Source organism: Spermophilus citellus, assembly GCF_964194105.1.
Source record: "Spermophilus citellus genome assembly, chromosome: 8".
NCBI classification, from domain to species: Eukaryota; Metazoa; Chordata; class Mammalia; order Rodentia; family Sciuridae; genus Spermophilus; species Spermophilus citellus.
The window spans coordinates 135,800-153,277 of NC_138189.1; the positions used below are offsets into that span (position 1 = coordinate 135,800).

The window sequence follows — 17,478 nt, forward strand, 5'->3', positions numbered from 1 at the left end:
TGCAGCCAATAAACCTGCTACCTGCTATTTCTTGGTGTCCTTCCTTGTTTGTCCTACTTCATCCCCAGTTTTGAAGAGTGAACACAGGAGAAATACCAAGGCAACCATAGAAAAAGTTTTATTTAAAGGATAGAATAGAGATAGTGTAACAGGAGTCCACTTAATGCTTTGAATACAACTCTTGCTGCTCTTGACATTGCAACTTATTTTTAAAATGGTCTTGTTTTTTCCTCTTCCTCTCTCCTTGCTTCTCCCTAATCTTTCTCCCACCCTAATCTCAGGGAAAATGTTTACCTTTCTTCCCCATCCTAGGCAGAGTTATTGGTCCCTGAGTACACACCACCATAGGAAAGAAGTAATCCAAACTTTGGGGATGGTACCAGAAGATCTCAGAAACTCCTCAAAATTAACAAGTGAATTACAGCTCTAACAGAGAACACATGGAATATAGCCTTTGAGTCACCTCTTAAAAAGTTCCCTGTTCCTGCTGATGGGCAGAATCACAGCCTCTGGGACAGGACTCCTTGGTGTTTCTCCTTTGCTAGCAAAGCAATAAACCTTTTTCCTTTTTCTCAAAACTGTGTCTTTGTTATTGGATTGGCATCAAGGACAAGGACTGAGCTTTCAGCAAAACTGCCAGGTGTTTAAGACCAAGTTGGTCAAACTGACTCGTTGTTTCTATCTACTCCTAACAGTCAGCTGAGATTCCTCAGAGATCATCACCCTTGTGGACATGTGCAAGCTTTTCTTTACCAGTGGTGCCGCTTGCCAGGATGGGTTGGGGTCCTATATGGACATTTAAAAGGAAAAACTTTTTTTTAATATAATGTAAAACGTACACTTGTGTCAGGCCTACCAAAAGTAAGTAAAGCTGAAGGCTACAAAGGAAGGGTTCTTGAGTGAGAGTGCCTAATAATAATGATCACAAGAGTCACAAATTTGTCCTGAGTTAATTTGAGCCTGATTTCATAGACTTACAAATTTCCTAATCTCCCACATTGATGAACTTGGTCTGTTTTTTTATTGATAAGATTATGAGTTCCTGTCCTTATGGTTTTCAGAGACTGGCTGAAATACTGGTGTTTTTTTGTTTTTTTTTTTTTTTTTTTTTGTGCTAATTATCTGCAAAAAAAAAAAAAAAAAAAAAAAAAAAAAGTAATGCTTTGCTGTCTTTATTGTTGTCTTAGGATGATCCCTGCCCTATGAATGCCCTGTCCAGTCACCTGCCATCTTCCACTGTGTACCTCAGGACTGCTCTGATGCTGAATGCCCTTAACTGTCCACATCCCACCTGATAGAGAACAAGAACTTTGGGTTACTTCCCCCAACTTTGCTCCTTTTCAGCAGGAAGCAGTTTTGAGATGTTATCGCCCATATTTCCATATAAGTGGACTGTAGAAAGCTGGGCATGGTGGCACATGCCTATGTAATCCTAACAGCTCAGGAGGTTGAGACAGCAGGATCGTGAGTTCAAAGCCAGCCTCAGCAACTTGGTGACCCCTTGTCTCTAATAAAACATAAAAAAGGACTGGGGATGTGGCCTGGTGATTAAGTGCCCCTGGGTTCAATCCCTGGTATGAAAAAAGAAATTTAATATAGAAATTGACAGTGGCAACACTTCTCTGAGGAGAAGGGGCCCCAGAACTGGGTGTCTGAGGAAGTGGGGGTGTCCTTCTCCTTTATCCATTTTAGATTTCCTTTGTTCTCATGCTATCCCCCATCCTGCCTAGCTGGCCCAAAAAGTGGAGTGGAAATGATCCACGGGTGGGAAAGGAGCCTTACAAGGGTACAGGCAGGAAGGAAGCAGCCCAGGGGGCATTAATTAACAACTCTTTGTAGGGAGGAACAATTCTCTGGAAACAGGTAACCCTGGCAACAGGTAACCCTGGCAACAGGTAACCCTGGCAACAGGTGGGGGAAAAGGAAGTAATTTAGAGGTATTAATATTTCATTTCCTTTTGGGGCTGGGTTGTAGCTTAGTGGTAAAATGCTTGCCTAAGGCACTATGTTCATCCCTGGCACCACATAAAAATAAACAAAATAAATAAAGGTATTGTGTCCATCTACAACCAAAAAAATATTTCATTCCTTTTTAATCAGCTTCCATCTTCCCAGCCCAATCATTCATTACCTACACTGACTATCCTTTCTGCCACCCCTCACCTGCCAAGATCATATGATCTTTAAAGATAATTACGCTTGTTCCTTTCAATATAAATACTTTTACTTCTGTTGCCAGAATGCCCTTGCTAGCAACCCCAGTGCGATGATGAATAAAAGTGGTGAGAGTGGATTCATTACCTTGTTCCTGGCCTTAGGACAAAAGAGTATATGCTTCCTTCACTAAGCATGATGTAGTGTTTTATATTTCCTTTATCTGTTTTAGTATGATCATTTCTCTTCCTACTTTGTAAAATTTTGTTAAACTTGTGTTCTGCATCTAGAGATGATCATGTGGTTTCACTAATTTTTTTGACATGGTTTGTATTATAATTTATTTGACTATTGAACCAACCTAGCATTCCTGGAATGAATCCCATATTATTCACTTCATATGTTGCTGGTCTATTGTATTTGTTGAAGGTTTTTGCATCAATATTTCCCTTGCCTGCCTTCACCTGATCCAGGTGAAGCAATAGGGTATGACTGATGCATCTGCTGTCTCCCTGTGCAGGCATGAGTGGTTCTCCACCCTCACTAAGAAGCTCTTCCTCCACAGCCAGGAGGCAGCAGCACCACTGTAAGACTGGCTATTTTTTCTTGGCCCTTTTACTTCCTTAAATTTAGTATACAAGTTTAGGTTTTAAACATCTAGCAAACCAGTTTCACCAGTCTTAAGGTAGGAGTACTGGTTAACTTTAATGTTTATAACTTTATAGTGATTTACCCTTTCATTTATCTGGGGGTCAGTAAAAGTACTAGAAGTTAGAATTAGGGGGCTGGGGATGTGGCTCAAGCGGTAGCGCACTCACCTCGCATGCGTGCGGCCCGGGTTCGATCCTCAGCACCACATACCAACAAAGATGTTGTGTCCGACGAGAACTAGAAAAAAAAATAATAAATATTTAAAAAATTCTCACTCTCTCTTTAAAAAAAAAAAAAAAAAAAAAAGGGCTGGGGATGTGGCTCAAGCGGTAGCGCGCTCGCCTGGCATGCGTGCGGCCCGGGTTCGATCCTCAGCACCACATACCAACAAAGATGTTGTGTCCACCAAAAACTAAAAAATAAATAAATAAATATTTAAAAAAAAAAAAAAAGTTAGAATTACATTCTGTCTGTTCTGTAGGTAATGTCCTATCATCTCAAATTAACTCAGGTCGTTATATTAGAAATTGTACTTTTGCAAGGCACTAACAGACGATATAAAAAATACAAGGAAAATACAAAATAAAATTAACAAGAGTAAAAACATATTGAGTTTGTATAATAACTATGAACATAATAGCTAAAGGAAATATGGCTGCAGATGTAGCCCTGCAAAGCCTGCTTTACAGGGTTTTTCAATTGCCACATTCCTATGGGAAAATTATTTTCTGTCTTCTGAACTCCCAATGGAAGAGGCTCAACAGGCTGTAGGGATACCAAGTAGAGCATAGAGAATGGTGGGTTTCTCCTAAGGACACCCTATTACTCCCTGAAGCATCCCAGTGGAAGATTCTAAAGTTGATCACTTCTACTATTTGGGAAGAGATAACACTCTTACCCTAAAACAGAAAATATTTTCAGAAAAGGGCTTATTGGACACAGTCCAACAGATCATCCAAAGCCATAAAAGCTGCCTTATGTTTTTTGCCTTTCCTTGGGCTCTTACATCCCTGGTGTTTATTCTTCTTTTTGGTCCTTACATTATCAGTTTGCTTATTCACTTTGTTTCCTTTCGTGTAAAGGCAATAAAATGGAGTCCCAATGGCCATCCCTCCAGACTTCTACCATGGATCCATCAACAGACCCACTGATATATACCATCAGTGTTGGCCTCTGGATTGGCCTGCTGCTTCCCACTTGTCCTAGAACTTCCTCAGAAGGATATCCCTGTTACTCTGATGATGCCCCTTGTCAGCCTGAAGTAAGTAGTCACTGCCCCAACTCCCAACAGTAGCTGGGGTATCCTCTGAGAGGTGGGGATTAGGGTCAATGTAGAAGAGCTTAGGTAGCCAGGGCAAGGTGATGAGTGAGGAGGTCAAGGGCAGGGCCAGAACAAAGGAGCATGGAGAGGGTCTTCTAATGAGGTCAATTTCCTGTTTGACAAAAGGCTCCTGGACACAAGTGGGGGACCCAATCAGATAGACACTTCTATACTTGAGCTCCTAACTAGAGGATCCAATACAAAAACAACAGATATGTGGGCAGAGGGGGCTACCAATCAATAATAGTAACAAGAATAAATGGGAAGAAAAATTAAAAAGAAATAAATTAAAAGGTACAAACTTTCAGTTATGCTAGGTGAGTTCTACTACTATATAGCATAGTGCCTATGGCAATATTTCATATTTAAAATGCACTGAATGAGTAGATCTTCGAGCCAGACGTGGTAGCGCCGTCCTGTAATCCCAATGGCTTGGGAGGCTGAGGGAAGAGGATCAGGAGTTCAAAGCCAGCCTCAGCAACTATGAGGCACTAAGCAACTGAGAGAGACCCTGTCTCTAAATAAAAAACAAAATAGGGCTGGGGATGTGGTTCAGTGGTCGAGTGCCCCTGAGTTCAATTCCCAGTAACACCCCCCCCCCCGCCCAAAAATGTAGATCTTACAATGCGTTTTTTTTTTTTTTCACAAAAATGAAAAGGAAAAAGAAGAAAAAGAAAAAAGCCATAAACCTTGGAGGAGGAATTTACAGCCTTGATGGTGGTGATGGTTTCTTAGTGTATCTTACCCCAAATTCACTGAGTTGTAAACATTATGTACAAAAACAAATAAAATACAGGACTTGCTCTACTGCCTACCAGTGCCCTCAGTCCACGTAGAACTACACAGACTCAGCTGCCATCGCAGTGGTGGTCACCACCAACACGCCCGGCTGGATCGACCTGGGGAGAAGTAGAAGGCTACTTACAGCGCTCATGGCCTAGGGCGACATACGTGTCGCAGGATCGTCCCCTTTAGTGCCATGACACACTTCAAGCTGGCCTTGGGCCTGGTGTCCCGGAGCAGAACCACAGAAGAGGTTTTGTTCCGTGTGACTTGTGGAGGGAAGGCTCTCAGAGCCTGAAGAAAGCAAGGCACCACCTAGGCGTGGGCGGCAGGTGCGTAGTCGCCTATGGAGACTGGCTTCGACCTAATTTCAGGGTGCCATGGAGCTCAATGGCCTCAGACTCCCTCTGAGGCGAAATGCCGGGCCTTCATCTGCCAGCCTCAGCCAGCACTGTCGCCAGATGCGGGGGCCTGCAGCTTCAGGGTAATCTTGCCCAAGAAACTCAGGGCTGCGTTTCTTGGCTCCTGTCTGAGTTGCGGACCACACGCAGCACGAAGCGAGGAATGCGAGGGCAAAAAAAGCGCAGGCCGAGCAGTCACCTGTCAGCCTTTGGGAGGCCTTCGCCAGGCAGCACACACGCGGCTAAAGCCGGCAACACCCGGAATCCCGAGGGCGTTGCCAGGGGCCGGGGATTATCGGGGGCGGGACTCCGGGCATTGCCAGAGGCGGGGACTGGGAACTCTGCCGCGTAGAGGGGGACTCGTGGGACGTTACCAGGGGGTGGGGACTTGGGGGCGTTACCAGGGACCTCGGACTCGGGGGCGTTAGCGGAGGGTGTGGTGCTTGGGGGGCGTTGCCGGGGACGGGGATTCGCGGGGACGTTAGGGGGGGAACTCCAGGCGTTGCCAGAGGCGGGGACTGGGAGCTTTGCCGGATGGGCGGGGACTCGTGGGACGTTACCGGGGACCTCGGACTCGGGGGCGTTAGCGGAGGGTGTGGTGCTTGGGGGGCGTTGCCAGGGGGCGGGGCTGGTGCGTTCCCAGGGACCCGGACCCGCTGGGACTAGGGAGGACGTTGCCAGAGGACAATGACTTGGGGGCCGGTACTGAGAGCGGAGACCCGTGGGAAAAGCAACCCCAGAACTCTCGGGAGCCCCGCCCCTTAGCGTATTTCCGGCGCGCGGGCGGAGGTGACGCCAAGCTGGGGCGACGCCTGTCAGTCAGGTCCGCCGGCTCCTGTTCAGAAGCCGCTAGCGGACCGGGAGCGGCGGTCACTGGGCGAGACTTCGGTGGAGTCCCGCCCGTTCCCTAGCCCGACGGGTGGACACGATGCGGTTGGGCTCCGGGGCCTTCGCTGCCAGCTGCGTAGCGATTGAAGTGCTTGGGGTCGCGATCTTCCTGCGGGGATTCTTCCCGGCTCCCGTTCGTTCCTCTTCCAGGACCGAGCACCGAGCAGAGCCCCCGGCGCCCGAGCCTGCTGCTGGTACGGATCCCTTCGCCAGTGTCCCCCGGCCCTGCTTCCTGCAGAGGACGCTCCCCCTGAGCCCGACGTTTTCCGGGGAGGGGCTTCTCTTCCCCTGTGGTCCCCAGCCCGAGAAACCGGTTTTACCGCCCTGGTGCCTTTTTCAGTGCCCTACAACTTTGGCACCCACTGCCACCGACCCTTCCGCCACTTTCCTTGGATTACCACAGTCAGCTCCGCGTACCCAGGCTCCATCCCTCCCTCTGCCCATCCAGAGCCCCCCCCCCCAACTTTTCCGAATAGGTCACATTGCTGCTGATCCCTCACGTTTTCTGTTTTATCCCAAGCCCGCCCCCCCACCCCTTGTTTTTAGACCACGGTAGTTAAGGCCTTTCTGCATCAGGCCCCTTCCTGTCCCTCACCTACACAGCAGTACCCACTAGGTAAAAGCTCCCTGGTTCTGGACCAGGTCCACAGAATACCAGCCACCGGCCATGTAAATGCAGTTTGCAAGGCCACCCATCGTTAGGTCAAGGTTAGTGTTCCTGAATGGGACACTCAGGGACTTTCATGTAGGGACTTCCCCTGCCCCAGTTACTCCTTGCCATACTAAGGGCAATCCACTGCTTATTATTGGGGCTCCCTGTGCTTACTCACTATCAACACCTTCTTCTCTCCAGCACTGCCTACCAAGAACAGCCCTTCTTTTGGGTTGCCATACACAGATAGGACAGGTTGTATGCTGGAGAAGCAGACAGAAGCAAGGTTTTGAAGGCGCTTAAATGGTAAGTTTAAATTGTAATTTCCCTTTTTTCTTTCAAATGCTTTTAGGAGCCCGTTCCAACTGGACCAAGCTACCACCTCCTCTCTTCAATAAAGTTGTCATTGTGCTGATAGACGCCTTAAGAGATGATTTTGTGTTTGGGTCAAAGGGTGTGAAGTATATGCCCTACACAAGTTATCTTGTGGAAAAAGGAGCATCTCACAGTTTTGTGGCTGAAGCAAAGCCACCCACAGTGACTATGCCTCGAATCAAGGTAAGCTTGACTTGATTTTTTTTATAAATCATGGTTTGGCTCTTTTGAAGGCTTACAGGGATTCTGTAGTCCTCTGTTTGGAGTCCCAGTTTCCATTAAGTGAAAATTAGTTTGGTGCTGTCAGTTTTACTGGGGTGATAGAACATTAACGATGCTTCACAGTCAGGGTGGAGCTGAGACCTGTGATTTGTGTCCCTTGTCAAGTAGCCAGAGCTCAGGCATCATGGGAAGTAAAAAGGATTTAAATCCAGATCAACCAGGCCAGCCCAAGAGATATCCTTCTCTGTAGCCTACTCTCTTTAATCATCAATGGGTTAGTTACAACCCAGCAAGGAGAGTTTTGAGTTGTCAAGTGTAATCTTGACTTTATGCATAAGAAAGCAAACTCAGATAATTATTTGACTTGCCCAAAATTGCAGAATACATAAGATCAAACTGTATCATCTGCCCTCACAATTCTACTACATAAACCCATTCATCTTGGTAAGAGTGGTTTTCAAGTACCTAGTGCTTTACCCAAGAATCATGGATAAATAAAAACATAAAACTCTATTGATTGTCTCAGGAATTTTTTTTAATAATTATTTTTTTAAGAGAGAGAGAGAGAGAATTTTAATATTCATTTTTTAGTTTTCGGCAGACACAACATCTTTGTATGTGGTGCTGAGGATTGAACCCGGGCCGCACACATGCCAGGCGAGCGTGCTACTGCTTGAGCCATATCCCCAGCCCAAGGAAATTTTATCTATAGATTATCATATGTTGATATTGTGATGGGGATACGTTGGGGGTAGGTTAGTATCTCTGCTTTCCTGGGGCTTTTAGTCTCTGGAGAGATACATAGACATTCTATTCAACAAATAAGCATAAAATAAATGTGCAGTTATAAAGTGTTAAAGTGTGATGAGCACATGATGGAAAAGAATAGAATGTGATACCCAATGTGGGTGTGGGGCTTGTATGAGGAAATGACATTCAAACGGAGACTGGTAGAATGAGTATGGGAGTGGGGGTAGAAGAAACTGAGGCATTGAGTGTGGCTGTACTGCATGCTGTGTGGTATAAAATCTGTGTCTGATTGATAATGTAAGTTCGAAGACTGGATCAGAATGAGCTGCTACTTGCTTTAAGACTTGGAGGCAGTATTTGTGGGTGTTCAGTAAATCTGTCCACTGGATAGAAAAAGAAAATGTTTAGGACTGAAGGCAGGTAAGTGCTGTATCATTCCATGACTCTGTCTGTGAGTTTCCCATGCTGTCTGCCACCTTGGGATGTGGTATGTCTTTCACTCAGTGATACTGAGCAGCTGCTACACACCTCATCATGTTCTAGACTAGAAGGATTCAGTGGAGAGCAAGACAGCAACAGTCTCTGAAGCTTACTTTCTAATGGCAAAGACAGAAAATATAAGTATGTGAAAGGAATTGAAAAGGGGGACAGTGATGGAGTGATGGGTGAGGGAGGGCATCTGCATCACCATGCTCAGGAGCAGTCTCCCAGAAGCTGCTCTTCTGTTGAAAGCAGAAAGTACTGTCAAAGCTAAAAGAAAGGTGTCAGGTTCCTGTTCACCTGATGTCTTTATTTCAGAGATTAAGCCCTGTCAGAACTGTGGAAGGAACCTTTTCTCCTTTATTGTTTTAATAAAAATGTTATTGAGACTCCAGTTTGAGAAAATGTGTAAGTACTCTGCAAGCTTTGGGTTCTGTCCAGACCAGCATGTTGGCTTCCCCTCAAATGAGCCCCATGAGTTGGTCCTGTGAGAAAGGTACTGTGCTCAGCTCCATTTCCAGAGGAGGGAGTAGAGACTCATGGAGGTAAAATCACAGCATCAGAACTGAGCATGGCCCTATTTGTCTGATTCTAGAGCCTCTGGTGTCCTACAACTGTACTGAAAAATAGAATGACAAAGTAAGTCCTCTTTAAAGCGTGTTTGCATAGCTTTCCCTAGTTCTGAGAAGTCAAGAGTCCACTCCTCCTAAAGCCACAGCAACACCATTAATGACAGATGGATGTCTCCTTCAGATTTCTTGGGGCTGCAACTGCAACCCAGCTGCCAGCTGCATTCTCCACAGCCAAGGGATGACCAAGTAGAACCAGTTGTCCTTAATCAGTGGGAATTCAAACTAGAGTGAGAGCAAGGAATGGCTTTGTAAAAGCCACAAAAGGAGGGCGAGAGGATTTGACTGTATGAAAGCAGGACACTTTTTATGTGGCAAAAAAAGTTTGCTAACAGATGATAAACTGAAAAAATTATTTACAGTAGACAAAACAAATAAGGTGGTTAGTCCATGATATGTAAGGAGGGATCAGATCCAGGATGGGCAATCCAGGGGAAACCTGGGAAGGACATAAAGAAACCCATGAGGGAAGAATGTGAAGTGGTCAGTAAACATAGAAAATTCTCAACCTTACTAGTAATCAGAGCAAGGCAAATTAAAAACAATCCATAACACCAGGTCTGTCTGTCACATTGTAAAAATTAAAAGATTGGTAGTGTCTGTTCCTCACAAGGAATGAGGTGAACATATGCTATGAGGTATTGTGGGTGTGGGTGGGTGTCCCTAGCTTGGGCCATCATTTCCTCTGTTAGCACTGTGGTCCATCTGCCATGGTTTCCAGCCAGGACAACAAACGTTTCCCCCCACCTCCTTCTGCCCATAGTATGGCTCAGTCAGATCACACTCCTGCCATTCTTAAAACCTTCTAGTGGCTTAGCCTCTGTCCTCTTTGAGCTCCAACTTTCAAGGCTCTGTGTGGTTTTGCTCCCTTTGTCCCCATCCGTATCAAGCTGCTCACCCCCTTCCATGCTTTTCCTTCATGTTGGCTACGCCTGACTCAGGTCCTTAAGTGCACTGTTCTTTTCTGCTCTGGGCCTTTGCAGTTTTCTGTTTTCCCCTAGAAAACTCTATATCACCTCTACAGTTCCTCACCTCAAATGGCACTTCCACAGGAAATTGGAAAATAAATGTTCATTAAGATGGTCTTGATTAAATATGTTGTATATTCATACACTGGATCACTTTGAAACTGTTTAAATAAAGTGTGTTTAAATAAAGTGGTATATTTCCTGGGGAAAGAGGTTCATGATATGTTTCTAGAATTTGAGATTGTTTGCATATAGGAAAGAATCTGAAATGGCACTCACCTCAAGTCCCTGGTTGCCTATAAGAGTAGGATTTGGGGATGGAATTTGCATTCAGAGTTTAAATGAGCTGAGATGATTTTCATACAGTGCCATACACATATTTTTGTATATACAATATGATGAGATTTAGCAGATAACGTATATCCAGTCAACCCTACTTCAAATCTGAATTCTGACCCCCTTGCTGGGAGCAGTAGTGGTAGTTGTTGCTCTTATTCTGTACGAATTTGTTTGAGCTAGTCTGTACAGTCTTTCTCCCCCAGAGTATGCAGCAAATGATGTCTCTGCTTAATTGTGGTTAGGGTTTTGTTTGTTTTGTTATTTTTTATCATTTTTTTCCAAGCACATCATGCAGTATGGTGTCTACCCTCTTTGTAGGTTGGAACTCACAGGCACTGTTCAGTCAAGCCTGCTCTGTCACTGTTTTTCTAAGTAGGGCTCCCTGCTCAGGGAGAAGGAGAAGGTGACTGGGGTTCTTGCTACCACTCTGGATTCCCAGAAATATGTGGAGCTTAAAAATGTCAGCTATAACTGTCTCTTGCTCTAGATCCCCATTTTAAATGTCTGGCTGGCCTTTTGCTTGTGTTGTTGGCCTTCCCTGTTGTTTGCACAACTTCTTGGGCATGGGGCTTTTCTACAGTCTCATTAGGTCAGGTTCTTCATGGTTGCCATGTCACAGAACTGGGAGGGGAGGAGGCAGGAGCAGCCCTATGAGAAACCACAGGTACAGTAGTTTTTCTTGAATACATGCTTCTCAGTTGGTTGTACAGTTCTGGTGAATTTCAGACTTCTTGAATTGTTGTTTTTGATATTTTTGCCTGTTGCAGTAATTCACTTGCAGGTCAGCATGGGAAAAGAAAGAAAAAGAAGAAGCAGAGCAAGCGAAGCAGCAGCAGAAAAAAAGTCCTTTATTGTGTACAAGTAATCTTTTTATAGTATTGTGAACAAAGAAGGCAGCCTTCCAACATCAATAAATCAGGTCTTTCAGCTAATTAAACATAGCACACAGAAGTTTTACTTTCTAATCAGAAGTGACCCTCTTCTCATGGCTAATCTATTCTCGGCCTGGAGTATGCTGAGCTCTGCTCTTTGTTTAGAACAGATAAAAAATTTTTCTTAGCGCCTTCCAAGCCCACTTGGCAGAACATCCCGTTTGCAGGCAAGTTCTCCCAAGGTCAGCAGACACCTCGTTTTCAAGCATGTCTGTTGTTACCTATCTAAACCTTGAAGGAGCCCCTCGTTTGCGAGCAGACTCTCCCAGGGACAGCAAACATCTCATTTTCAAGCATGTCTGCTGTTACTTTATCTAAACCTTGAAGGAGCCCCTCGTTTGCGAGCAGACTCTCCCAAGGACAGCAGACACCTCGTTTTCAAGCATGTCCGCTGTTACTTTATCTAAACCTTGAAGGAGCCCCTCGTTTGCGAGCAGACTCTCCCAGGGACAGCAAACATCTCATTTTCAAGTATGTCCGCTGTTACTTTATCTAAACCTTGAAGGAGCCCCTCGTTTGCGAGCAGGCCCTCCCAAGGACAGCAGACACCTCGTTTTCAAGCATGTCCGCTGTTGCCTTTCTATATCTCGACAGAATATCCTGTTTGCAGGCAAACTGCATCAAGGACAGTAATAGTAACGCAGTCACATCTGATTCTCTACATTGCCTGTTTTCCATCACTCTTGGGGGAGAGTATTTGCTCAGCCCCCTGGCATTCCAGATGTCTGGTTAATTCACATTTCTCTTTGGCAAGAGGTGTAGTTCAGTAGTAGGGCTCTAGCCCAGCATGTGTGAAGCTCCCAGCTTGATCTCCATTGACACGCACGCACACGTTCACATCTATTTGCTATTGAAGAAGTCTTGGCAGAATTCCTACACTGGTTGGAATTGTCCATTTTCCTATTTTCTGTGGCACAGGTCCCTGGGTGATGATGTCAAGGGTGGTTGTGTAATTCCAAACCATGAGATCTATCACTGTGGCCTCAAGTTCTATGCTAAAAATGGGGGTGGTTGTTAACTCAATTCTGCATTATTAGAAAGATACAAGAATATGTCACACCCACCTTCTCCTTCCAGTAAACATGACACAACATTGGGGATGGTGGCCAAAGGGCCCTGCTCACTTTGAGAGCTCCTAGGAGTCATGAGTATAGGTGGCTTTCCTCCTGTTTGTCATTCAGAGATAGTTAGACTTGCTGGATTGTCCGAGTTTGGAGTGGAACTCAAGTTCGTGACTTAAGTACATACTTAGCCACATGAGGTGTTTCAGCTCACTAACGCATGGCTTCTCTGGCCACTGCTGTTGTCTGACTCTTCCTAGCCTCTTCTTTTATTGTCTTATCAGGGAAGGAATTGCTCTGTGTCATGCTCTTTGTTTTAGTCAGGTCTGCATTATTGGGTTGGCTGGTTTTGAGCAGTATCTTTGTGCTTGCCCTGCTTCACACAGGTACTATCCTCACATTGGCTCAGCCTCCAGTATTGGGCAGGCCCAGTTTCCTGTTTCACCTGTCAGGTTGTCAGGTAGTCTTTTGCCTCTGTTGCTGTGCCTTTGGATTCAGCAGTCTAACTGTAAAGTGTTTTCTCCCACAGGCATTGATGACAGGGAGCCTCCCTGGCTTTGTAGATGTCATCAGGAACCTCAATTCTCCTGCACTACTGGAAGACAGTGTGATCAGACAAGCAAAAGCAGCTGGGAAGAGAGTGATCTTTTATGGAGATGAAACATGGGTTAAGTTATTTCCAAAGCATTTTGTGGAATATGATGGAACAACCTCATTTTTTGTGTCAGATTATACAGAGGTCAGTTTTTAAAATAAGAGAAATATGCCATCCTAGATAGAGCCTGGCACCATCATCATCTAGTGTTATTTTGAATGTGACATTTATTAATTTATGGAGTAGTGTGGGAAATTGCAACCATCATTCATCCGTGTAATCAGTCACAACTGGGGACATGCACCCAGGTGTGGGTGTGAGGAGAAGTCTGCGGAGCCCATGTACAGAGTAACACCCACTGAGGGTGGGGAAGGGCACCATGCAGAGGAGCTGTCAGGGCAGACTCTGATGGGTGAGTGGGGGCTTCCTGAGCAGGCAGAACAGGGAGGCAGCATCCAGTACAGCACAGATGTAGCACTCCACCACTGCCAGGGATCCTCTAGCTTTTTGGTTCTGCAGGTGGTCCTGAGGGGCACTGGCCTATGCTGGGGTGCATACTCCAGCAAAGGAAGAGCAGGATTAGACTCATGTGCTAGAAGTTGGCTCCAGGAGCAGGAGCACCAGTATACCAGCATGTCTATCTTGGCAGCTGGGGTCAGATGGCCTCAGATTTCAGTGTGCCGCAGCTGGGGAGCATCTGTGGTCCTGCTCACACAGGTACCTTCTCCAAAGGTATGCCCTTTCCCATCTACCAGGGCAGGCACCACATTACTTACCAGCAGTAATGCACTTCCCACAGTGTATATGCCTGTGCACAGGAACCCTTCTCTCTGCAGTAGATGTATTGGGGGAGGGAAAGGGCTAGCTGAGGGGTCAGGGCTGAGCAGGCTACCAGCAAGGTCAGGAGCTGCTCAGCTGCTAATCTCTCCATCATGTGTTTGTTTCAGAAACAAGAGCCCATAAGTGCTGTCTCTTTCCTTCCAAGAATAGCCTTCTCGTGGGACTGCTGGTTACTCTAAATCTGGGTACTGTCCTGTCTTAGCTGCCCTTTGCCCATGTTACCCCATGGCAACTTGGGGACAATTTAACTTGCTCCTTTGGGTAGCTTTTAGTTAAGCCTAGCAGTGATCCCACAGAAAGATTTTTGTCATATCAGCCCTTGCTCATTTAAATTATCTGGATGATATGTCCTGTCCACAACTTAGAGAAATAAAAACAATAGCAGTGAGACTTAATCTAATATTAATGTTCATTTACTTATTTTTAATGACATAAGGATTTTTGTTTTGTCTCGATTTGTGTTTTGTCTTTTCAGTTCCCATGAGTCCTGTGACCTAAAGTAAAATAAACCCCTAGATTTTAAAATGGCGGCTGCTTTTTCCCTGGCAGGGAAAATTGGGCAAGCCATTTACATGCACATTTCCCCTTCAAAGGTAGATGATAACGTCACAAGGCATTTGGATACAGTATTAAAAAGAGGAGATTGGGACATGCTAATCCTCCACTACCTGGGCCTGGACCACATTGGCCACATTTCTGGGCCCAACAGCCCCCTGATTGGGCGCAAGCTTAGTGAAATGGACAGCATCCTGATGAAGATTCACACCTCACTGATGTCCAAGGTGAGACTTCTGGGGCTCATCGCATGGGGATGGGTTTAGCATTGCTGATCTTCAGAGAACAGACCTACTTAAGTGACTGCCACACTCCTGGCTATGCTCAGTCTTCCCAGTAATCCTGAACACCTTCCATTTCACTGTTCTTTGGCAGTGGAGCTCATATTCTGTCCAGGAGAGGCAAATAAGAAGGTAATAACCAAGAAACCAGTATGTTCAAAAGCAATTGGTGCCAAGGAGAACACAGGCGGAGGGAGCGGCACCCCTGTTCTGACAACCTGCCATAGTTTTAAATGGCCTTCTGTGAGGACCTGCACAGTGTGAGCAGAGAATTAAAGGGAGAGAGGGGTAGACACTTTGCCTGCAGGTGGGTGCCAGCCAGAGGCACAGCAGAGGCCCAGCAGAGCCTGGCTGCCACAACAGGAGCAGTGAAGGCCCACGGGATCTCCTCACGTGGCTCAGAGCTCTCTCTGGACGCTGGGGTTTTATCCTCAAACAGTCCTTAATACATCCACTGACAGATGAGGAAACTGGGAGTCTCGTGCCTGGGGCTCACAGTCTGGAAGTGGTAATGACAAATCCTTAGCTTGGGAGACCACAAACAGCCTTCCTGCACTCTCTGAGCTCCACTTGGTCCAGTGTTTCTCCCATGCCACCACTTGACTCAGACCCTTCAGTCTGGCTCTAGGCTCATGGAAAAAGAAATCCAGTTTGCTGAGGAGTGCCCATTGATGAAGGAGAGCTAAAATCTGCACTGCTCCTTGGCAGGATCACACATGCTCTGCAGTGTGATGGCAGCTGACCCGGTCCCCTTGCCTTTCAGGAGAGAGAGACTCTCTCACCCAGTTTGCTGGTTCTTTGTGGGGACCACGGCATGTCGGAGACGGGGAGTCATGGGGCCTCTTCCACAGAGGAAGTAAGCACACCTCTGATCCTAATCAGCTCTTCATTTGAAAGGAGACCCGGTGAGAACTTAGCAGCGTTTAACATTGTGAAACTGTCTGGTTTTAATTTTTAAAAACTAAACAGGTTTCAAATATCGTAAGCCATATGGAATAAGAATTAAGGGGAGAGGGGCAGTAAGGATTTGGAATTCACACCCCTTGCTGTAATTCTTAAAATACAAATACACTGTATAGGAATTTTGTTGTTGGAATGTTACTGCCTGGGTATCTGGAATTATTAAAAGAACACTGCCAGCAGCCAGGTGCAGTGGCACACGCCTATAATCCCAGCAGCTGGGGAGGCTAAGACAGGAAGATTTCGAGTTCGAAGCCAGCTGCAGCAATGGTGAGGTGCTAAGCAACTCAGTGAGACCCTGTCTCTAAATGAAATACAAAAAATGACTGGGGATGTGGCTCAGTGGTTGAGTACCCCTCAACCCACAAAAAAACCCTGCCAGCAGCTTTTAGAAATTTGAACTGCATGTATGACTGAAGGAAATGTGAATACGTAAACTTTAAAAAATATATTTGCTGTGTAAAGCCACACATTGAACAACAGTGTCGGCCAGTTGGGGACGCAGTCAGAGCAGGATTGGCTGAGGCCCATTTCTCAGTGTCTGATGTGACACCCTCTCTGACCCACAGTGCTGTAAGCTCCTCAGGGCTACCCACCCTGCGATCCTGTCAGTCCCCATGGGTCTGGCCTGTGCCTCCACAACTTGACTGACACGTTCACAGTGGATGCAGCAATTATTTATATTATGCAGCTGAGTCCAATGGATAGTTTCTAACTCTGGTCTCACCCACCCTGCAATATCAGTCATGCTGGCCCCAAAGCTCCTGGAGCTGCCCATTTTTCTGATTTTTCTCCCAGCTCTCTTTCTCAGTCCTTGTTGCTAGCTCAGCCTCGTTCCTGATCTTTTTTGCAGTCTGCTTTTTTTGTGTTATTCTGCCCTAGCTCCTAAGGGTGTGCTTGTCCACTTCTGCATCAGTGGTTGAAAATACCACAGATAGGCCACACCTGCCAGGTTTCCTCCACTCTCTGACCTCCAAAACTGTATATACCCAGCTGCTCCCCTGCCCCTGAACTTGGATCTCATAGATAGAGCCAGTGTGGCAGCTTCACACCTGAACTGTCTCCCAAGTTTGTCCTTCCTTATCCCTGCCAGCAAATGTCACCACTATCCACTTGGGTCCCTCTTGCCCCACTTCTTCCTCACTCTCCACATTCCTTTCCATCAAATTTCCCTGTACATAAAACCTTTCAGTGGTTGAACTTAGGATAAAGATTCCATAAAGGTTTCTTGCCAGCCCTACTGTTTCATCCTAGCCACTTTCCCCATTGCTTATGTACCCTACCTCTGCCCTCAGCAGGCACTCCCTCACCTGCCAACACCCTTGTCCTCACCCCTGTGGTCTCCTGCCCCTTGGTCCTAGTCTAAGTTACATCACCTGTCAGCTCTTCCACTGCACCCTGTGCTCCCTGCATCATTCTTCACCAGCTTTGTCATTATAGGCTTGTTTGTGGGATTCACAGCAATCTGCCTTCTCTTTTCACACTGAGCCAGAGGGGGGCAGGACCACTATATGCCAAGAGCCCCAGACATTGCCTGATGTGTGACAGGTGCCAAGAATTATTTGCTAAATGAATGAATCTTCAAACTAAGGGAGGAATGGTTGGGGAAATGCTTCCACCTGCTTCTAGCTCTTCATAGCT

General features: G+C 46.1%; 1 protein-coding gene across 3 annotated transcripts in view; it reads left to right on the top strand.

Moving 5' to 3' along the window:
- The first annotated feature begins 5,883 nt into the window (after window positions 1-5,883).
- Window positions 5,884-17,478, top strand: part of PIGG (phosphatidylinositol glycan anchor biosynthesis class G (EMM blood group)) — a 44,254-nt gene continuing 32,659 nt past the window's right edge. Inside the window, exons 1-5 of one of the 3 annotated variants that reach the window (XM_081304185.1) lie at window positions 5,884-6,392; window positions 7,203-7,408; window positions 13,136-13,273; window positions 14,635-14,823; window positions 15,641-15,782. In XM_081304185.1, coding sequence (XP_081160311.1) covers window positions 6,239-6,392; window positions 7,203-7,408; window positions 13,136-13,273; window positions 14,635-14,823; window positions 15,641-15,782 — 829 coding nt within the window. In that variant the 5' untranslated portion in view covers window positions 5,884-6,238. Of the gene's footprint in view, window positions 6,393-7,202; window positions 7,409-13,135; window positions 13,346-14,634; window positions 14,824-15,640; window positions 15,783-17,478 lie in introns of all 3 variants that reach the window. The other 2 variants (XM_081304184.1, XR_014023294.1) reach the window with 2 other exon arrangements.